Consider the following 23,446-nt stretch of genomic DNA (forward strand, 5'->3'; position numbering starts at 1 on the left):
GAGACAGAGAGAGACAGGGCATGAGTTGGGGAGGGCAGAGAGAGAGAGGGAGACACAGAATCTAAAGCAGGCTCCAGGCCCTAAGCTGTCAGCACAGAGCCCAATGCGGGGCTCAAATTCACAAACCATGAGATCATTACCTCAGCCAAAGTCGGACACTTAACCAACTGAGCCACCCAGGTGCCCCGTGTTAATGTGGTTTACTATATTGATTGGCTTTGATATGTTGAACCATCCTTGTATTCCAGAAATAAATCTCACTTAGTCATAGTATATGATCTTTTTAATATGCTGCTAATCAGTTTGCTAGTATTTTAATGAGACAATATTCATAAGGGATATTGGTATGTAGTCTTCTTTTCTTGTGGAGTCTTTGTCCAACTTAAGTATTAGGGTAACATTGCCCTCATAGAATGAGTTAGGAAGTGTTTCCTCTTCATTTTTGGGGAAAAGTTTGACAAGCATTGGTATTACTTTTTCTTTAACTATTTCGTGTAATTCACCAGTTAAGCTATAGGGTCCAGGGCTTTTTTTGTTAGGGGATTTTTGATTACTGATTCCATCTTCTTACTAATTATAGGTCTGTTCAAATTCTCTGTTTTCATGTTTTAGTCTTGGTAGGTTTTGTGGTTCTATGAATTTGTCCATTTCAGCTAGGCATCCAATTTGTTGGCATATGATCCTTCATAGCATTCTCCTATAATCCTTTTTATGTCTATAGCATTGGTAGTAATGGCCCTACTTTCATTTCTTATTTTCATAAGTTGAGTCTCTTCTCTATTTTCCTTAGTGTGTCTACCTAAAATTTTGTTAATTTTTTAAATCTTTTTGAAGAACCAACTTTTAGTTTCATTTATTTTCTCTATTGTTTTTCTACTCTTTATTTCATTTATCTCTGCTCTATACTTTATTATTTCCTTCCTTCTGTTAGCTTTAGATTTAGTTTGTTCTTCTTTTCCTAGTTCCTCAAGTAGTAAAATTGGGTTGTTCTTTGAGATCCTTTTTTTTAATGTGTGTACAGCTATAATTTCCCTCACTGGCACCAATTTCCTGCACGTCACATAAGTTTTGGTATGTTGTGCTTTCATTTTCATTTGTCTCTAAGTATTTTCTGTTTTTTGTTTTCTTCTTTGACCTATTACTTATTTATGAGTATATTGTTTAGGGGCACCTGGATGGCTCACTCAGTTAAGCGTCCAACTCTTGATTTTGGCTCAGGTCATGATCTCATGGTTCATGAGCTCAAGCCCTGCATCAGGCTCTTTGCTGACAGTGAAGATGCGGCTTGGGATTCTCTCTCTCTCTCCCTCTCTCTCTGCCCCTCCCCCACGTGCTGACACTTGTTCTCTCACACTCTCTCTCTCAAAATAAATAAATAAATAAACATTTAAAAAAAGTGTTTATTGTCTAATTCCCAGAATTTTGTGAATTTTCCAGTTTTCCTTCTGTTACTGATACCTAATTTCATCCTGTTATGGTCAGAGAAGATACTTTGTATGATACCTATCTTTTTAGATCTATTAGTATTTGCTTTGTGGCCTAAAATATGATCTGTTCTAGAAAATGCCACATGTGCACTTGAGAAGAGTGTGTATGCTGTTGTTGGGTAGAGTGTTCTGTGTATGTCTGTAGGGTCTAGTTGGCTTGTTGTGTTAGGTCTTCTATTTATTTACTTATCTTCTGTCTGGTTGTTCTGCATTGTTGTAAACAGGATACTGAAGTGTCCAATTATTATTGTAGAACTGTCTATTTCTACCTTCAATCATGTCAACTTTTGCTTCATATATTTTGGTGGTCTGTCCTTAGGTGCACAAATGTTTATAATTTGATATCTTCTTGTATTAAAACTTTTGCTAATATATAATGTCCTTCTTTGTCTCTTGTAAACTTTTTTGTATCTAAAGTATATTTTGTTTCATAGTAGAATAGCCACTTCTGCTCTATTTTGGTTGCTATTTGCATGAGATACTTTTTACCATACTTTAACTTTCAATGTATTTGGCTCTGAAGTGAGTTTCTTGTAGGCAGTATATAGTTTGATCATGTGTTTTTATCCATTCTGCCAATCTTTGTCTTCTGATTGGAGAGTTTGTCCATTTATATTTAAAGTAATTCCTGGGGCACCTGGATGGCTCAGTCGGTTAAGCATCCGACTTTGGCTCAGGTCATGATCTCACAGTTCATGAGTTGGAGCCCTGCATTGGGCTCTATGCTGACAGCTCAGGGCCTGGAGCCTGCTTCAGATTCTGTCTCCCTCTGTCTCTGCTCCTCCCCTGCTTGCACTCTGTCTCTCTCTCTCAGAAATAAATAAAGATTAAAAAAAATTTTTTTTAATAATTCCTGGGGCACTTGGGTGTGGCACTTAGGTAAGTGTCTGACTTTGGTTCAGGTCCGTGATCTCACAGTTCATGAGTTGGAGCCCTGCAACAGGCTCTGCTGTCAGAACAGAGCCTGCTTAAGATCCACTTTCCCCTCTTTCTCTGCCCTTCCCCCTCTCAAAATAGATAAACATTAAAATAAATTTAAAAAGTAATTACTAATAAGGAGGGACTTTTGCTATTTTGCTATTTGTTTTCCATATGCCTAATAGCTTTTTGTCTTTTATTTCCTGCATTACTGTCTTCTTTTGTATTTACTTGATTTTTTGTAGTAAAACATTTAAATTCCTTTGTTTCTTTTTGTGTATATTCTATAGCTATTTTATTTGTGGTTACCATGAGGATTGCATTTGACATCCTAAAGTTATAACACTTTACATTTAATCAATATCAAATTAACTTCAATAATATATAAAAACTGTTCTTTCACTGCTGTCTTCCCATCCTTTTTAGTTATTGATTTCATAAAATTACTTTCTTTTTAAAAAAAATTTTTTTTACATTTATTTATTTTTGAGAAACAGAGTGAGACAAAGCATGAGCAGGGGAGGGGCAGAGAGAGAAGGAGACACAGAATCCAAAGCAGGCTCCAGGCTCTGAGCAAGCGGTCAGCAGAGCCTGATGTGGGGCTCGAACCCACGAACTGTGAAATCATGACCTGAGCCGAAGTCGGACACTCAACCTACTGAGCCACCCAGGCACCCCAATCATAAAATTACATTCTAATACATCATGTGCCCTATAAAATAACAATTCTTTTAAATAAATTAGTCTCTTAAATTATGTATAAAATAAGATTTGGAACTCCAAATTTCCAGTAATAGTAGCTTTGATATTTGCTCATGTGTTTACTGTTATTGAGATCTTTATTTCTCCATATGGCTTTGATTTACTGCATAGTAACTAGTAATTTCACCCTGAAGGACTCAGGGTGGAGAAGGTCAAGTGGTAATGAACTCCCTCAGCCTTTATTTATTTGGGAATGTCTTGATTTCTCCTTCACTTTTGAAGGACAGATTTTCTGGATATGGGATTCTTGGTTGACATTTTTTTTTTCTTTTGACACTCTGCTAATCTGCTAATTATCTCATTTATGATCCCTGTATGTAAGATTTGCTTCTTACTTGAAGCTTTTAATATTCTTTGTCTTTGTTTTTCCAAAGTATGATTATAATGTGCCTCAGCATGGATCTCTTTGAGTTCATCTTACTTGAAGTTCATTGAACTTCTTGGATGAAATCTGGGAAGTTCTTAGCCATTATTTCTTCAAATATTCTTTCTGCCCCTTTCTCTCGTCCTTCTGGAACTCTCACAATATATATGTTGATCCACTTAATGATATCCCAGAGGTCCTTCAGGTTCTGTGCTTTTCCTCAATCTTTTTTCTTTCTGTTCCTCAGCCTGGATACTTTCCTTTGTCTTACCTTCAAGTTCACTGATTCTTCCTTCTGCCTGCTTAAATCTTCCTTTGAATCCCTCTAGTAAATTTTTCTTTTCAGTGATGGTACTTTTAACTTCAGAATTTCTTTTTGGTTTCTTTTTAGGTTTTCTATCTCCTTGTTAATATTTCCATTTTGTTCATACATAATTCTCTTGACTTTCCCCACATCTTTCTTCAGTTCTTTGAGCATTTAAAACCATTGTTTTAAAATCTTTGTTTTATATATCTGACATCAGGTCATTTTCACTGACAGTTTCCATTTATGCATTTTTTTCTCCCTTTGAATAGGCCTTTCTTGTTTATTTGCATGCCTTATAATTTTTTATTGAAAACTAGACATTTGAATCCAGTACTGTGGTAACTCTGGAAGTAACATTCTCCCCCTTCCTCAGAGCTAGTTGGTTTTTATTATAATTAATTAATTAATTAATTTTGTTTGTTGCCATAGGCTAACTCTGTGCTGAGGATCAGCCTGAGGTGTAACCTTCTAATTTCTTTTCTGAGCCTTTTTCTGAGCATTCAAAGGACACTTTCTAATTTTCCATGTACATGCAGTTGTTTTTGTATGTCCGAGTCTTTAGTGTCTGACTCCCAAAGTGGGGAAAGGGAAAAATGAGAAGAGGTGGGTAGATAAAGGACACTAGTTCTTTAAATTCCCTGGAAGTCACTTCAGCAGTAGCAGGATGGTCTTGCAACAAGAGTGGTTGTCACCTCTTCATCTGCACATTTGTGATCAGAAGCAGCAATCAGTGATCACAGCATCGACCTGATATTTGGAGGTAAGGGTCTTTTGTTGCCTGCTTTGGCTATCACAGGCTGCTCTAGGACCACGTGTACAGCTGCCCATCACGAGTCTGTGGGTGGGCAATGTGTAGATGCTACTTTGCTAAGAGCTGATATTGACTGAAATTAACCACAATTTTATGCCCAAATCTTCCCCCTGGAAGTTTTCAATAGATTCCAAAGTAGTTTCAATAGAGCTCCAAAGTAGTTACTTCAGACAGATTTTAATTGCACAATTGTCTAGGTAGAGAGACAGATTCCTGGCGTTTCCTACTCTACCATCTTCCTAGCAATGAGCTTTATTTAGCCTCTTAAGTCCTGTTCTCTTAAGATGAAAAACTTCCTGATCTCATACAAATGTCTTGGATATGTGCAACCACCAGCATAGTCAATGGGAATAGTTTCATCATCCTCAAAAAGAAACCTTGTACTCTTTAACTATCAACTCACTTTCCCTCCCTGCCCCCAACCCTAAGTGACCACTAATCTACTTTTTATTTCTATGGATTTCCCTATTCTGGATATTTCATATAAATTGAACCATATAACGTATTGGCTTCTTTCTCTCAGCATAAAGTTTTCTTTTCTTTTCTTTTTTTAAATATAATTTATTGTCAAATTGGTTTCCATACAACACCCAGTACTCATCCCAACAAGTGCTCTCCTCCCTGCCCATCACCCACTTTCCCCTCTCCCCCACCCCCCATCTATCCTTAGTTTGTTCTCAGTCCTTGAGAGTCTCTTATGGTTTCCCTCCCTCCCTCTCTGTAACCCCCCCCCCCCCCCAGAAATGGTCTTCTGTTAAGTTTCTCAAGATCCACATATGAGTGAAAACGTATGGTATCTGTCTTTCTCTGCCTGGCTTATTTCACTTAGCATAATACCCTCCAGTTCCATCCATGTTGCTGCAAATGGCCAGATTTCATTCTTTCTCATTGCCAAGTAGTATTCTATTGTATATATAAACCACATCTTTATCCATTTGTCAGTTGACAAATTTAGGCTCTTTCCATAGTTTGGCTCTTTCTATAGTTTGGCTATTGTTGAAAGTGCTTCTATAAACATTGGGGTACAAGTGCCCTTATGCATCAGCACTCCTGTATCCCTTGGGTAGATTCCTAGCAGTGCTATTTCTGGGTCATAGGGTAGTTCTATTTTTAATTTTTTGAGGAACCTCCACACTATTTTCCAGAGCAGAAAATAGTTCATTTTTGCTTTTAATTCCTTTGCCTTTGGAGACATGTTGAGTAAGAAATTGCTGCGGTTGAGGTCAAAGAGGTTTTTTCCTGCCTTCTCATCTAGGGTTTTGATGGTTTCCTGTCTCACATTCAGGTCCTTCATCCATTTTGAGTTCATTTTTTGTGTATGGTGTACGAAAGTGGTCCAGGTTCATTCTTCTGCATGTTGCTGTCTAGTGTTCCCAGCACCACTTGCTGAAGAGACTGTCTTTATTCCACTGGATATTCTTTCCTGCTTTGTCAAAGATGAGTTGGCCATATGTTTGTGGGTCCATTTCTGGGTTGTCTATTCTATCCCACTGTGTCTGTTTTTGTGCCAATACCATACTGTCCTGACGATTACAGCTTTGTAGTAGAAGCTAAAGTCTGAGATTGTGATGCCTCCTGCTTTGGTTTTCTTCTTCAATATTACTTTGGCTATTCGGGGTCTTTTGTGGTTCCATACAAATTTTAGGATTGTTTGTTCTAGCTTTGAGAGGAATTCTGGTGCAATTCTGATTGGTATTGCATTGAATGTGTAGATAGCTTTGGGTAGTATTGACATTTTAACAATATTTATTCTTCCAATCCATGAGCATGGAATGTTTTTCCATTTCTTTGTATTCAGCATAAAGTTTTCAAGGTTCATCCATGTTATACTGTTTTATTTAAACAATTTTTTTAATGTTTATTTATTTTTGACAGAATGAGAGACAGAGCATGAGCGAGGGAGGGGCAGAGAGAGAGGGGCAGAGAGAGAGAATCCAAAGCAGGCTCCAGGCTCTGAGCTGTCAGCACAGAGCCTGACATGGGGCTCGAACTCACAGACCACGAGATCATGACCTGAGCCGAAGTCATGCCCCCATGTTATGCTATTTTAAATACTTCATTCCTTTAAATTCCTGAATAATATTCCATTGTGTGTGGGTATACCAAATTTTGTTTATTCATTCTTCAGTTGATGAATATTTGTATTGTTCCTACCCTTGGCTATTATGAATAACACTGATGTAGATATTCCTATACAAGTTTTACTGTGGGCATATTTTCATTTCTCTTGTGTATGTGTCTAGGAGTGGAATTACTGAATCATATGGTAACTCTATGTTTAAACATTTGAAAAACTGCCAGACTTTTGTCCAAATTAGCTGCACCATTTTACATTTCCGCCAGCAGTGGATGAAGATTCCAATTTTTCCACATCCTCACCAACATTTGTTATTATCTGCCTTTGGTTCTAGCCAAACTTGTGGGTATAAAGTGATATCACATTGTGGTTTTGACTTGCATTTCCATGATGACTAATGATGTTGAACATTTTTTCATGTATTTATTGTCCTTTTGCATATCTTCCTTGGAGAAATATTTATTCAGATCATTTGCGTATCTTTAAATTGGGCTATTTTTCTTTTTATCATTTGGCTGTAAGAGTTCTTCATATATTCTGAATATATGCAAGTCCCTTATCAGATATATAACTTGCAAATATTTTTGCCCATTCTGTGGACTGTCTTTTCACTTTCTTGATACTGTCCTTTGAAGCACAGAAGTCCTTAATTTTAACTAAGTCTAATTTATCCAGCTTAATGTTTTCTCTTTTTTCATGCTTTTGGTGTCATATCTAATACCATTGCCAAAGATGAGGGCAGGAAGATTCACTTCCATGTTTTCTTATATGAGTTTTTATATTTTGTTTCAGCTTTTTTAAAAAAAATATTTATTTTGAGGAAAGCACAAGCAGGGGAGGGGCAAAGAGAAGGGGCAGAGGATCTAAAGAGGGCTCTGCACTGACAGCCTGACAGCAGTGAGCCTGATGTGTGGCTTGAACTCATGAACCACGAGGAGATCATGACGTGAGCAGAAACCAAGATTCAGTTGTTCAACTGACTAAGCCACACAAGTGCCCCTGTCTCAGCTTTTATATTTTGGTCTTTGATCCATTCTGAGTTAATTCTTGTATGTGGTGTGAAATAAGAGCCCAACTTTATTCTTCTGCATATGAATACAGAATTGTTCCACACCATTTGCTGAAAAGACTATTCTTTCCCTATTGAATGGTCCTGGCATCTTTATTGAAAATAAATTGATATAGACACATGGGTTTATTTCTGCACTCTCAATTCTATTTCATTGATCCATGTCTACCCTTATGTTGGCACCACATTGTCTTGATTACCACTGCTTTGCAGAAAGTTTTGGAATCAGGATACATGACTCCTATTTTGTTCTTCTTTTTCAAGATTGTTTGACTACTTGGTGTCCCTTGTCAGTTCCATATGAATTTTCAAATCCACTTGCCAATTTCTACAAAGAAATCAGCTAGGATTCTGGCAGGGGTGGCACTGAATCAGATCAGTTTGTGGAGTATGCCATGCTAACAATATGAAGTCTTCTGACTTACGAACATAGGATGTTCCCCCATTTATTTATTCTTTAATTTCTTTCAACAATGTTTTATAGTTTTCAGAATGTAAGTTTTGTACTTTCTTTATTAAATTTGTTCCCAAGTATTTTATTATTTTTGATGTTTTTGCAAATGAAACAATTTTCTTAATTTCAGTTTCAGATTGTTAATAGCAAATATATAAAAATACAATGGACTTTTGTATATTAATCTTGTGTCCTGCTACCTTGGTGAACTTGTGTATTAGTTCTAATAGTTTTGGTTTTTTTTAATTGGTTTCCTTAGGATTTTCTGTATGCAAGATCATATTATCTGTGAATAGAGACAGTTTTTTGTTTTCCTCTCCAATTTGAATGTCTTTTATTTCATGTTCAGTGATTGCTTGGAACTTGCCACACTTTGCTGCAAATGAAGTCAGCTGCTTTGAGGGAACATCAAGAACCATTTATTTCATGGTTTGCATCTCACCCTACACAAAATCTCAGAGTTCTGGAGCTCAGAATAGCAAGCTTCTCTCTGTGTGACATCCCATGCTCTTCCATTGTAGTGGGGGAGAACACATAGATATTTATGGCTTGACTGTCCCAACATCAAACCCCTGTTTTATGAACTAGGCCAAGGGGATCAGGCCCCAGTATTCTCAGCAATACCACTCAAGGTGGAGCCTCCATTTTCTGAGTGGGAGCTGGGCAGAAAGGAGTCTTCATCTCTGGGCCACTCTCACCTGAGACGCGGTCTCAGTAATAGAGACCCAACCTGGAAGGGTTGGGAGGGAGGGGGATGGAGTGTGTCTCAGTTCAAATACTATGGAATCTGTCTGTTCTTGCCGCATCACATTTCAGCAGATTTTCTTGGATAAATGTTTCTTCATATGGTGTATGTCCTTAGGACCATTTCCATAAACCTTAAATGATTGTTTTAAAAATAATTTTTATCAGTTTTACTGGGGAGTGGGTCCAGAGACCTCCTTACGCTGTCATGCTTGGAAGACTTTCTCTGTGTGACTCATATTTAAGGCTCTTCATTTATCATTGAGTTTTCAGTCTTGGGCAGATATTGGTTCTTGATTTTTTTAAAAAAATTTTTTTTGAAATTTATTTATTTTTGAGAGACAAAGAGAGACAGAGCATGAGTGAGGGAGGGACAGAGAGAGGAGACACAGAATCCGAAGCAGGCTCGAGGCTCTGAGCTGTCAGCACAGAGCCTCACATGGGGCCTGAACCCACAAACTGCGAGATCATAGCCTGAGCCAAAGTCGGTCACTTAATCAACTGAGCCACACAGGCCCCCTGGTTTTTGATTTTTTAAAAACATGAATACTCATTTCACCCTTATTTGTTTAATAGTCAAAGATTAAAGACAATCCAAATGCTCACCAATAGGTGAATGGATAAACAAACTGTGATGGCTCCCTACAATGAGCACTACTCAGCCACAAAAAGGAATGGTCTATTGACTCACTCAACCATGCTATTACGTGGAGTAAATGGCAGAAAAAGGCAGACAATGCATGGATCTACTCAGAAAATGCAAACTTGTCCACAGGGACAAAAAGACTGTGGATGTATGAGGGTGGGAGAGAGGAGGGGTGGGGTAATTATTCATGGGAACAGGAGACCTGGAGGAGTGATGGGTATAGTTATTATCTTGATTGTGGTGATATTCTCACAGGTGTAAAGCACGTCAAACTTATCAAACGGTACACTGAAAATATATAGTGTACCATATGCCAATTATATTTCAATAAAGCCATACAAAATAAAATGAAGAATTAAAGCCCAATTGTTGGTTATATAGTTTCTCTTATAGTGTTGACTTTTGCTACTGAGTAGTTAGCTAGCTAGGTACATCCATGCTATCTGAACCAACTAGTTTGCAATGTTCTGGGAATAGCCAAGATCTCCCTGAAAATTGGCTGATTCTCTTCCACACCCTGTGTTAACTTGACAAGTGTCTTTTACTAAATAAAGGACAGAGAAATGAAATGGCCAGTTATTAGGCCCAAACTGATGCATTCTTGACAGAAATCATTGACTTTTATTTTTGCTGGGGCTCCATTAAACTAATCACAAGGAGACACACCATTTCTACCGTTACTTTGTGATGAGTCATTAGCTGAATTAGCTAGGTGCCTCCTACTTCCACACTCCAAACGTCAAGAGTTGCGCGAAGCTGAATTCGCTTTGAGTTTGAACGTGCAAAGCAACCACCCTTTGTCCTCAGCATATGGCCCAGAGCTGAACAATGAGAAATATGTCGGAAGGGAAAAGGAGGTCTTCTGCTGCTTTAAATCCAAGCAAGACAAGGAGGGGGTATGTGGCTTGCAAAGCCGGCCAAAATAATTTCCTGGTGTGGGAGGAGCTGGGTCGGTTCACAGGCCACCTTTGGCCCCTCACATCCCTTTCATGTTTCCTGAAGTCTGGTTCTGTCTGGCTCCCTTGTTCGAGCCCAGGGACTTCCTGTGGGCTTCTGACTGGCTGGTACCTCCCGGGATCACTTCTGCTTCCTCTTTTCCCTCCTTCTTCCCTTATTTCCTGTGTGTGACAGATCAGGCAGGTTCTGAGGGGGGAGCCATTTGATTGTGTGGATTCCCCTCCAGGCTGCTAGGGACTTGCTTATCAAAGAGAATCCAGGCATGTTGTGTGAGAAGCTCCCTGTAGGAGCCTATCCTGGCCTGAGTTGTATGGAGATTAACTATTAGCCTAGGCTCCCTCATAACAGCTTTAAGCTTTAAGCTTTTAAGCTTTAATCACTCAACAGTGATTTTTATACTCAGGTGAAATATCTGTCTTTAATGCAGAAAGTGATTCCAAATGTAATGTAAACTATCCCAGGAGAATGGAGGTCTACCCATAGCTCCAGGTTTTTAATGACAGGCTGGACAGTGGCTGCAGCCATGAAGCATAGGAGCCATTCCTGACACGCAGGCCTGCTCCCCATCCTTCCAGGCCCCTCAGAGTGTAGCCCCAGGTGAACCACTGCTGAACTGGGAGACAAATTACTTTGATAAACCCAGCCCAGCAGGACTGTACGATCCACTCTTCCCATGGAGCTTTGGTCTGGGCCCACTATAGCCTTTCTATAAGACGCAATTCCTGTGCTTGAGAGTCAACTAAATTTTAATTTATTGCAGAATCTGGAAACCACTCTGAGCTTCTTGGAGACAGGTACAGGCTAAAGGTTTTAAGAGGACTGATCACTTCTGAAAACCCACCTGCATTACAATTATCCATCACTGTCACTACTGAACTGTCGCATTTAAAAGGAAAGGACAATGAGAGGGCTTTTAGGACTCATAATTGTCTCCAAACTTTTATAGGCAGATTTTAAAGACCATGGAGGCCTACTATTCTCCATTTCTACAGAGAACTGCACTTTGGGTAAAAAACAATGTGGTTGGGAAAAAGCAGCACCAGCAGGAGGCTGGGAGTGGCCACCTCGTCTGCAACAAGCAGGAGCAGTCACCACCCACATTGGAGACAGGAGTGCGTGGCCTTTGATGCCGTTTCCAGACAAATATTGGGCCCATGGTGCGCTGGCAGAAAACAACAGCCTTGGCTGCTTTTGCAGATGAAAACCTAGGAGAAATGCCTGGCAGGCACAGGCCCTGGGGTGGAACCTGCTTCCACCAGTTTCTAGGTGCCGTCCTCACCAAGTTCTGTCACCGCTCGGTGCCTCAGTTTCCCCATCTGTACACCAAGAAGCACAATAGACCCTTCCTCATGGGCTGAGTATGAGAGTTAGGCAGTGAGATGATGTAGCACAGTGGGACAGCACAGGTGCGCGGTGAGCTCACAGCACTGAGAGCTACTGTTTGTGTCCCTGTTCTGCAGTGGGCACGGAATCAGCCTGAGTCCCAGGCAATACTCTGATTCGTGGACAACACAGCAGGAAGCACAGGGCTCTCTGGAGGGGAAGGAAAGGCCCCGTTCTGGCTCAGGGGCAGCTATCCTGTGCAGGCCCTGGAGCTGGGCACTCCGGGTCCTTCTGGGTTTGGTGCTGTCTGGGGGATGCAGGAGCCCCAGTTACCTCTTACATGTGCAGTTGTTTCTTTCTCAGTCTGTCCCCTGGTCCTCATGATGCAGGACACCCTCTCCAGCAGCAAGCGGTTATCCCTGTCGATGACCGCGAGACGCTCCTCCTCGAGCTGCGGACAGACACACAGACACAAGGGGGGGCCTTCGGAAGCACCAGCTGCATCTAGGCCATTACCGTGCAGATTTACTTAGTGGATTCCTTCAACCCCACATTTCCTTTGACTTGGGCACGCTGCAGGTTTACACTGCCTCTTCAAATATCAGCAAGAGCTGTTGTAGCAAGCTTCAACAACGAGTATGACACATGCAGGCTCCTTTGTCTATAAATCGGGATACGTTAGGAAGGGGCCAAATTTCATATGCTCAGAATGGAAGTAACAGCAAGAACACTACGATTCTTTGTGAAATTGGGTTACCGTCCAAAACTCAGTGAATGATGCTAATGAGGAAACCACTTCATGTTTTAAGAGAGGTGATTTTATACTGTGCAGAAGAAGAGATGGGAGCCCAGAGGAAATGAAAAATCTCTTGTTTTACGTTTTAAAGTTCACTGATCTATTGATTTGCTTGAGGATGACGTTTAGCTTCTGCTCTGCCCACTTCAGATATCATCACTAACAGGCACATAAAGAGCACACAGCATTTTGTTCTGGAGGCACTACTGTCAGCATAGCCATGAGCACCAGACGGCTTAAACTTCAAGAAATAAAATATCTGTGGAGGTCAAGAAATGGTCTTGTTTGAAGGAAGGGTACCGATTGCTCCAGAACGGCCCTGCCACTGCGCCTTCCTGCCCCTTCCGCCCTCTCCTCTGCAGACAAATGTCTGCAGGAAGACTGGAGAAGGGTCCCCATGCCCCTACTACCCGCCTGTGCTGGCAGAGTGAGGTTAACGGGCTGCTGACATGGCCCGGCATTGTCAACAACAGGAACCTTTATCCCTTGCCGAGCCGGCTGTTTCCATTTCTGGGGTTTCTGAGGCCACATTTCCTCAGTTACAAGGGCAACTGAGGAAGAACTGGCATTACCTTCAGCTTCTTGAGTTTCAGGCAGAGGTGGCTGAGGCTCAGTGGGGCGCGAGTGTCCACAAGGGGCTGGGCATCCTGGACCTGTGACACAGAGAGGCAATGTGACCCCAGGCACACTTTTAGCCGGCAATTAACATGAACTCAGATTGGACAGCTTCTGGGCTGTGGCACCAGGGACAAGTATAGATAATTGTTTGTGGCACTGAAGAGACCATGTCAGAGCCTTGGACAGACACTCCTGAATGAGGCTCGGGCTTGATTCAGAATCCAAGTATCCCCCGGAGGCCAAGGGGCAGCCCTGGGAAACGAGTCATTTTCAAGTAGAGAATTAAGTGGGTATGGAGTGAGGACTCATGAAATGTAACTGCCAGTAGACATTTCTATTCTGTTGTCAGGCCTTTAAGACTTGAATTGTGAAACCATGTCCACCTCATTCTACTTTCTGAGCCTCCAGCAACATGCCCAGGATGGGCACCTGAAACATTGATTAACTCAAAAACGATCTCTGCAGTTTCCCATCAGAAAATGCGCAAAGAAGGGAAGAAATTTACAGTTTAAAATGTGTTGGACTGGGACGCCTTGGGTGGCTCAGTTGGAAAAGCGTCCAACTTCCGCTCAGGTCAACATCTCAAGGTTTGTGAGTCTGAGCCCCACATCAGGCTCTGCGCTCTCAGTGCGGATAGGATCCTCTGTCTCCCTCTCTCTCCACCCCTGTCATGCATGTGCTCTTTCTCTCTCTCTTTCTAAAATAAGTACTTAAAAATAAAATAAAATGTGATGGAGTAAGTACGCGAGGGCTATCTGTATTACCATCTGCAATAAATAGGAATCTCCCTCCTCCATATTCTAGATACTTGGTGTAGACCAAGGGTTGGATGGCAAGAATGTTGAAAAGCATGCGCAGGAATTGGCGCTTGGCCCCTAACATGAGGGAGGACTAAAGAACAGAAACAAGGGAGAAACACAAACACATACGTGACCTGGAGGTTCTCTGTCACTGTGTGTGGAAGAAGACAAGACCAGAGGTGGGCTGGTGGGCCACACAGCTGGGGTATTCATCCAGTCATGCAGCTGTGGGGTGGTGAGCAGAGGTGTGCCTCTGTGCTGTGGGTAGGGTCTGCAGGAGTCAGGCCTCCCGGGAGGCGTGTGTCTGTTGGGGTGGGGATGAGGGAGAAAGGGGTGCTGAAGAATGGCCCAAGTCTTGCAGCTTTGATGCCTGGGGACTCCAGGACAAGAATAAAGATGGTGAGTAGTCTGGGGGGTGGCCAGTAAACCCTGTGTTGGGTGGGGCTATCTAGAAGCAAGTTAGTTGGGCTACAGGTAAAAATTTTAGGCTAATTATGGTTATTAAAAATATGACACTATGGTGGCTCAGCTGGTTAAGCATCTGACTTCGGCTCAAGTCAGGGTCTCACATTTTGGGAGTTTGAGCCCCATGTCGTGCTCTGTGCTGAACAGCTTGGAGCCTGGAGCTTGCTTCGGATTCTGTGTTTCCCTCTCTCTCTGCATCTCCCTGCTTCGTGCTCTGTCTCTCTGTCTCTCAAAAATAAACATTAAAAAATTAAAAAAATTAAAGTATGACACTAGCTTGCTTTATTATAGCACTTGCTTTTGACCAAGGTCTTTGGAACACGCTGTCTTCCTAGATGCTCCTCTTGCCTATTATGCGCATTACATACAAATGAAAGGAAGCTCTTTCGCACAGAGACATGCCAGTTGAAAGATGAAGAAAGAGTGGAGACACTGAAAAGTTGCCATTTTATAGTCACCATAGCACAGATTGGCTTGGCACAATCACCAACTGATGTTTAATCTTGGGGGAAAGTATGATGGAAAAGATGGAACTGGAGTAACTAACAGCTGGAGACAGCTGCCAAGGTGGACATGATGGCAAGTGACAGGGTTCACCTCCAAGAACCACTGACAGGCTTAGCACCAAGAGATATCAGGAACCACAAATGCCTGGAGAGGCCCAGAGTGGGGGCTTTTGTGAGTCTTTCCAAGAAACTGAGACCCCTGACATTGTCTTCACTGTCTCATGAGGCAGGTGGCCAAGTTCTCCCCACAGAAGATACCAGAACTTCTTCTCTGGAGAAATGGGGTATGGGGGACTCTGGCTGAGGGCAAAGTGGGTGCGGCTGAGGTGGGGGTCAGTGCTTCTCCCAACCCTGTGCCTAAAACTTCACAGGTTCCCCAGACAGATCTCCAAGGAGAGTAAACTGCTCCAAACACCACCTGTATGTAGAGCCTCCAGTCAATGTCCACGACCTCCTTCTCCAGACACTGGAGGGATGTCTCCAACATGAAAGAGAGAGATAAGGACACTAACAGGGGGTGGAAGAAACAGGGAAGATGAAGGGATCAGAGAAAAACAGCAAGTAAACTGTAAGTAACAAGCTTGGGGAGACAAAAGAGGGTGCTGTGTCCATAAAACAAGAATGAGATTCTAGGAAAAAGAAATGACTACTGATATTAGCCCTTGAAAATTAAAACTGAAATAAAAATTGAACAAAGGAGCTGAGGATGAAACTAAGGAACCTCTCCAAAATGAGCCAAAAACAGAGAGATGGGCAGCAGAAGAGAAAATAAAAGGAAACCAGAGGGTTGATATTGGGTCTCTGACATGTAACTAGTAGGGTTCCTAGAAAGGGAAGGAATTTTTAGATTCTCTCAAATGAAAGGATCCATCAGAATGAACTCAAAGAGACTCACATAAAAACATGTCATTACAGAATGTGAAAACATCAGTAATAAAGATGAGGTCCTTCCTAGAAGTTTCCGGAAAGAAGCACCCACAGTCACACAGGAGTCAGAATGGCACTGGATATTTAAAAGAAGGTGGTGGCTGCAGCAGAGGGCTGGCCATCCGTTAACATAGCTCATGCTCCCCCAGCCGCAGTTTGGAGCTGTCCCTGGGAAATGGATGTCCTGTCAGGGACAGCATTTCCCAGGACTCCTGGCACTTGGGAGTGGCCATGTGATGAATTCTTGCCAATGCAGCATCAGCAGAGTGAAGTTCCAGTTTTAGGCCAGGTTTTCTAGGAAGCAGGTGTGCTTTCTGTGTCCTCTCCCCTCACAGAGCCTGATGGTGGAAGAGCCACAGGTGAGTGGAGCTGGTCTGGAGTTGCCCACACACGGGCACAGGAGCAGGGATTACACGAGGATGATGTTAGGGCCTATTTGTTATAGCATGTCTCATTACCACAACTTAGGATGAGGGCCAGTGCCTTTAACATACTGAGGGAAGGTGATTTCGATCCTAGAATCTCATACCAAAGTTTCTATCAAGAGAGATGAGAGAATAAAAGCATTTTTAACGCAGAGACAAAACAGAAAAGAAAAAACAAAACAAAACAAAACAAACCCAAGCAAACGAAAACCTCTGCTGCACTTGGGAAGCTCCTGCACGATGTGCTTCATCTCAGCGAGGGCATAAACCAAGGTGCTGAAAGCATGGTGTCCAGGAAAAGGGTTTTCAACGTGGGAGACGGCACAGGGAGCTCCCGGCGCATCGTCAGCTCAGTGGGCCCAGAGCGTACACAACGTGCCATCCCACCGGAAGCAGGAAGGTGGAGGGAGGACTGCTGAAGAGGGGTGGGGGGTGGGGGACTGAAAGACTATTTGATGTTCTTGAGTGTTTGAGAATTTATTCATCAGCATTTGATGACTGATGGAATATGGAATATTTGAGAAAAAATAACTACAAATATACAAAAAACTCAAGCAACGTGACAACAAAGCAACTATTAACCCTTATAAGAAATTGTAAGAAAGGAGATATAATTACAACTTGACTGAAAAATAAGTGGTTTTGCATAGTCATTATAACTGGTTATTGACTTAATAAAAACCGATTATATTGAGAAGATATGGCAAATGAGCATATTCTTCTGAAAAATGGAGGTCAAAACCAGGAGAAACTGCCAGACGCGTTGAGCACGGCTGCCTTGGAATGGGGCTTTGCCATGGGGAGAAACTGCTGTTTTTCTTAAAGTGTTTTGGTACTTTTTAATTTTTTCAAAAGTGCTTACATTACTCTGACAAAAATTAAAAGTAACTGGAGAATTATCGAATGAAAAGGTCCAGTCCAGGGAGTACTAGAATGGAGAGAAGCATAATCCTCCGTGTAGGCTCTCGAGGGCCAACAGCACAGGAGAGGCGGCCGAGCCTGGCCAAGTGCAAGAGCCTGACACCCCCGGTGACGCAGAAAGGCTCGCCTCGGCCACCTCAGCTGCCGGTGCGGCTAGAAGACAGTGTAAACAGTCCTTTCCAGTTGGGTTTTGCCAGACGAGTGTGCACATGGAATAGAGCGTTCTGATGGCTCTGGAAGATCAGCAGCCTTGACCCTGCTCTGCCTCCTTCGTTGCACCATCTACGGGTCCCACCAATGTGTTTCAGAAGTGTGGGGGGGAGGGGGCAGAGACCGGAGCAACGATATTGAAGAGCCCCTCCCCCCATAGAGAATTAACAAGCGCAAACATCCTGTCCTATAGAGACCTCACATTGCACCTGACACTGTATCCTGCTTCAGCCCGCCCCCTGCACCTCCCCAGGCCACCCCATCCTGAAGTCAGCCCCTATCCTTCCCACCTGTGTCTGCATTTTTACCACTATGAAGGCACCCATAACCAATATTTTCTATTATTATCTTTTTAAATTTATGGAAATCATGTTTACCTACCCACTCTGCTTCTTTTTCCACTCAAAATTATGAATTTAAAAAAATGTAGTATAAAATTTTAACCATAAATAAAAATGAGAAAAATAGTATAACAAACCCCCATGGAGTCTCACTCAGCTTCACCAAAGCTAACTAGGGGCCAATCCGGTTTCATCTCTGCCCCCACCCACTGCCCCTGCCCCACCTGAGATTGTAGCAAATCAAGCCAAGCAAATCTTTTTCATCCTTAAACATCTTAATATATGTCTTCAAAACATAGGGAACCTTTTAAAAGTACATGCTTACAATACCATAATCACACCAAGTTGACAAGTTCTTTTTTAAAAAAAAATTTTAATGTTTATTTATTTTGGAGAGAGAGACACACAGAGTGTGAGCGGGGGAAGGGCAGAAAGAGAGGGAGACACAGAATCGGAAACAGGCTCTAGGCTCCGAGCTGTCAGCACAGAGCCCGACGTGGGGCTGGAACTCATAAACCCTGAGATCATAACCTGGGCTGGGGTCTGACGCTTAACTGTCTGAGCCACCAGGCGCCCCTACAACAGTTCTTTAATTAAGTATTCAGGCACCGCCCACATGTCTTCTATTATCCCCTCCCCTCTCCTCTCGCTTGTTTGCTTGTTGGACTTAGGACCTAGGTCAAAAGGTCCATAAATTTTACTTACTTGATGTATCTCTTGCACCTCTTTAAATTATAGTTTTTGCCTCCATTTCCGCCCTTGCAATGTGTTGTAGGGAAATCAGATAATTTGTCCTGTAGACTTTCTTAGTCTGGATTTTGCTGACTGAATGCCTGGCACTACCTATAAACTGATAGTTAGAAATTCAGGTTCAATTTTTTTTCCTTGGCAAGACTACCCCATGGTGATATTTTATCACAAGGTACACATTTCTGCTTATCTCTGTTTTTGTGAGAATTAGAAACATTCTGATTCTGTCATCCATTTCACATTTATTTGTTGGAATACGTCTACACTTCACTTTTGCAGGATAACTGCATTCTCTTTATTTACTAATTTTCAAAATAACAAGTTGTTCTTAGCACCTTCCAAAGGGGGTGGATAAGGTGTTTCTGTTTAACATCATTAGGAAGTAAAAAATTCAAACATATTTGATGTGTTTCAGTACACTGCCATTGACATCCTTTTTGATAGTCAACATGTCCCTCTGGGGCCAGTGAGACAGTTGACTTTTATTTTTTATTGTTTAATTTACATCCAAGTTAGTTAGCACATAGTGCTATAGCGATTTCAGGAATAGATTCAGTGATTCATCCCCTGTGTATAATACCCAGGGCTCATCCCAACAAGTGTCCTCCCTAATGCCCTTTGCCCATTTAGCCCATCCCCTCTCCCACAACCCCTCCAGCAACCCTCAGTTTGTTCTCTGTATTTAAGAGTGCCTTCTGTTTTGTCCCCCTCCTCATTAAAAAATTTTTTTTTCCCTAATGTTTTTTGAGATTTTTGAGACAGAGAGACAGACACAGAGCATGAGCAGGGGAGGGGCAGAGAGAAAGGGAGACACAGAACTGGAAGCAGACTCCAGCCTCTGAGCTGTCAGCACAGAGCCCAGTGAGGGGCTTGAACTCATGAACCATGAGATCATGACCTGAGCCGAAGTTGGACGCTTAACTGACTGAGCTACCCAGGCACCCCTGTCCCCCTCCTTGTTTTTATATTATTTTTGTTTACCTTCCCTTATGTTCATCTGTTTTGTATCTTAAAGTCCTCATATGAGTTAAGTCATATGATATTTGTCTTTCTCTGACTGACTAATTTCGCTTACCATAATACCCTCCAGTTCCATCCACATAGTTGCAAACGGCAAGATTTCATTCTTTTTGATTGTCGAGTATCAGATACCACATCTTCTTTATTCCTTTATCTGTCGATGGACATTTGAGTTCTTTCCATACTTTGGCTATTGTCAATAGTGCTACTATAAACATGGGGGTGCATGTGTCCCTTCAAAACAGCCCACCTGTATTCCTTAGATAAATACCTACCAGTGCAATTGCTGGGTCGTAGGATAGTTCTATTTTTAATTTTTTGAGGAACCTCCACACTGTTTTCCAGAGTGGCTGCACCATTTTGCATTCCCACCAGCAGTGCAAAAGAGTTCCTCTTTCTCTGCATCCTCAACAACATCTGTTGTTGCCTGAGTTGTTAACGTTAGCCATTGTGGTTTTGATTTGTATTTCCCTGATGATGAGTGATGTTGAGCATCTTTTCATGTGTCAGTTGGCCATCAGGATGTCTTCTTTGGAAAAGTGTCTGTTCATGTCTTTGGCCCATTTTTCACTGGATTATTTGTTTTTGGGTGTTGAGTTTGAGACGTTCTTTATAAATTTTGGATACTAACCCTTTATCTGATATGTCATTTGCAAATATCTTCTCCCATTCTGTCGGTTGCCTTTTAGTTTTGTTGATTGTTTCCTTTGCTGTGCAGACGATTTTTATCTTGATGAGCTCCGAGTAGTTCATTTTTGCTTTTGTTTCCCTTGTCTCTGGAGACATATTGAGTAAGAAGTTGCTGTGGTCGAGGTCAAGGAGGTTTTTGCCTGCTTTCTCCTCGAGGATTTTGATAGCTTTCTGTCTCACATTTAGGACTTTCATCCATTTTGAGTTTATTTTTGTGTCTGGTGTAAGAAAGTGGTTCAGGTTCATTCTTCTGCGCGTCGCTGTCCGGTTTTCCCAGCACCACTTGCTGAAGAGACTGTCTTTATTCCATTGGATATTCTTTCCTGCTTTGTCAAAGATTAGTTGTCCATACGTTTGTGGGTCCTTTTCTGGGTTCTCTATTCTGTTCCATTGATCTGAGTGTCTGTTTTTGTGCCAGTACCACACTGGGATTGTGATGCCTCCTGCTTTGGTTTTCTTCTTCAAGATCGCTTTGGCCATTCAGGGTCTTTTGTGGTTTCATACAAATGTTAGGATTGTTTTTTCTAGCTCTGTGCAGAATGCTGGTGTTATTTTGATAGGTATTGCATTGAATATGTAGATTGCTTTGGGTAGTATAGACTTTTTAACGATATTTCTTCTTCCAATCCAAAAGCATGGAATATTTTTCCATTTCTTTGTGTCTTCTTTAATTTCTTTTATAAGCTTTCTATAGTTTTCAGTGTATAGATTTTTCACCTCTTTGGTTAGGTTTATTCCTAGCTATTTTATGGTTTTTGGTGCAATTGTGAATGGGAACGATTCCTTGATTTCTCTTTCCGTTGCTTCATTATTGGTGTATAGGAATGTAACCTATTTCTGTGCATTAATTTTATATCCTACGACTTTGCTGAATTCATGGATCAGTTCTAGCAGTTTTTTGGTGGAATCTTTTGGGTTTTCCATATAGAGTATCATGTCATCTGCAAAGACTGAAAGTTTGACTTCCTCCTTGCCTATTTGGATGCCTTTTATTTCTTTGTGGTGTCTGATTGCTGAGGCTAGGACTTCCAATACTATGTTGAATAACAGTGGCAAGAGTGGACATCCCTCTCGTGTTCCTGACCTTATGGCAAAAGCTCTCAGCTTTTCCCCATTGAGGATGATGTTATCAGTGAATTTTTCATATACGGCTTTTATGATCTTGAGGTACGATCCTTCTATCCCTACATTCTTGAGGGTTTTTATCAAACAGTTGGCTTTTTAAACAATGCTAATAGCTTTGACAGCTTTTTTGCTTTCTGGAGTGACAAGGTGATACAGGGTTATCTTGTAAATATCCTATCTCAACTGGGAATCCACCATTTTTACAGCAAAGCCTGGTTCTTCCAGTGGGAAATGACATTTAGAGACCATGGTCTGGGTGCTAGTTTTGTTTATACTGGGTTTTTTCTTTGAAGGCCTTTGCCATAGACAAAGCCCATTTGATCCTTCCAGCTCTGGTTCAGAACCCCATTCCATTTAGTTGGGCTCATGAGTCTTAGTTCTGTATTTCCCTTCTCTCGAGCTGTAATTCCCAGTTCTCAATGACACCATCAGAGCTACTCATTGGCTTTATCCCACCCTAAACACCCATGGTCCATAAGAATAATACTGACTTCTCGTGGACATTGGCAACATATTTATGTCCCTCGGGTAAGGGAAACAAAGGCAAAAATAAACTACTGGGACTATACCAAAATGACAAACTTTTGTACAGCAAAGGAAATCATCAACAAAGAGAAAAAGGAACCTACAGAATGGGAGAGGATATTTGCAAATGACATATCTGATGAGGGGTTAGTATCCAAAATAAGATATTTGCAAATGACATATCCAGTAAGGTTTAATATCTAAAATATATAAAGAACTTGTCTAACTCAATGCTGAAAAACGATCCAATTAAAAAATGGACAGAGGCCCTGAAAAGACATTTTTTCAAGGAAGGCATCCAGATGGTCAACAGACACATGAAAAGATCCTCAACATCACTCATCATCAGGGAAATGCAAATTGAAACCAGTGAGAGATCACTTCAACCTAGTCAGCATGGCTAGTATCAAAAAGACAAGAAATAACAAGTGTTGGTGAGAATGTGGAGAAAAGGGAACCCTCATCCACTGTCGGTGGGAATGCAAGTTGGTGCAGCCACTGTGGAAAACAGTATGGAAGTGCTACTGGTGTGTAGTACTCAAAAAAATAAAAATAGAAATACCATATGATCCAGTAATTCTACTACTGGGTATTTACCAAAAGAAAGTGAAAACACTAATTCAAAAGGATATATGAACCTCTATGTTATATATAATATATATAGAGTATATGTATATATGTATATATATGTATATATGTATACATATATATGTATATGTATATATATATATGTATACACTATATACATATACTATATGTATATACATATACTATATACATATAGTATATACATATAGTATATACAAATAGTATATACATATACTATATACATATATACATATATGTACACTATATATAGCACATATATATATACTATATGTATACTATATATATGCTATGTATATACACTATATACATATACTATATACATATATTACTCAACCATAAAAAAGAGTGAGGTCTTGTCATTTGTGACATCATGGGTAGACCCAGAGAGATACAATGTTAAGTGAAATAAGTCAGAGGAAGACAATATGGACTCTTAATAACCAAACAAACAAACACCAGACTCATAAATACAGAAAACAAACCAGTGGTTGCCAGAGGGAGGAGAGGTGGGGAATGGGTGAAACGGACGAAGGGGGTGAGGGGTACAAACTTCCAGTTATCAAATAAGTAAGTCAGGGAGATGAATAGTACCACACAGAGAACTGTAACAACCCTGTATGGTGACAGATGGTGACCACACTCATGGTGACGAGCCCTGAGCAACGTGTAGGACTGTCGAGTCACTGTGGTGCACACCTGACGCTAATACAGCATTGTGTGTCAACTCTACCTCAACAATAAAAAAGAAACACATAAATGTAAAACATAAAGACAACTGAAATAGTTCCTCTCAATATGG

The 23,446-nt window shown here is 41.3% G+C and overlaps 1 protein-coding gene across 5 annotated transcripts in view; it reads right to left on the reverse strand.

Moving 5' to 3' along the window:
- Positions 1 to 22,686, reverse strand: part of CFAP97D2 (CFAP97 domain containing 2) — a 30,526-nt gene extending 7,840 nt beyond the window's left edge. For 3 of the 5 annotated variants that reach the window (XM_053907563.1, XM_053907541.1, XM_053907474.1), the window contains exons 1-3: positions 19,974 to 22,686; positions 13,288 to 13,368; positions 12,253 to 12,370 (exon numbers count right to left, since the gene is read on the reverse strand). In XM_053907563.1, coding sequence (XP_053763538.1) covers positions 12,253 to 12,370; positions 13,288 to 13,368; positions 19,974 to 20,057 — 283 coding nt within the window. In that variant the 5' untranslated portion in view covers positions 20,058 to 22,686. The remainder of the gene's footprint in view (positions 1 to 12,252; positions 12,371 to 13,287; positions 13,369 to 19,973) is intronic. The other 2 variants (XM_053907500.1, XM_053907522.1) reach the window with 1 other exon arrangement.
- Positions 22,687 to 23,446: the final 760 nt, after the last annotated feature.

The sequence above is a fragment of the Panthera pardus genome, unplaced genomic scaffold (genome assembly GCF_024362965.1).
Source record: "Panthera pardus isolate Hobbes unplaced genomic scaffold, ASM2436296v1 HiC_scaffold_1, whole genome shotgun sequence".
NCBI lineage: Eukaryota > Metazoa > Chordata > Mammalia > Carnivora > Felidae > Panthera > Panthera pardus.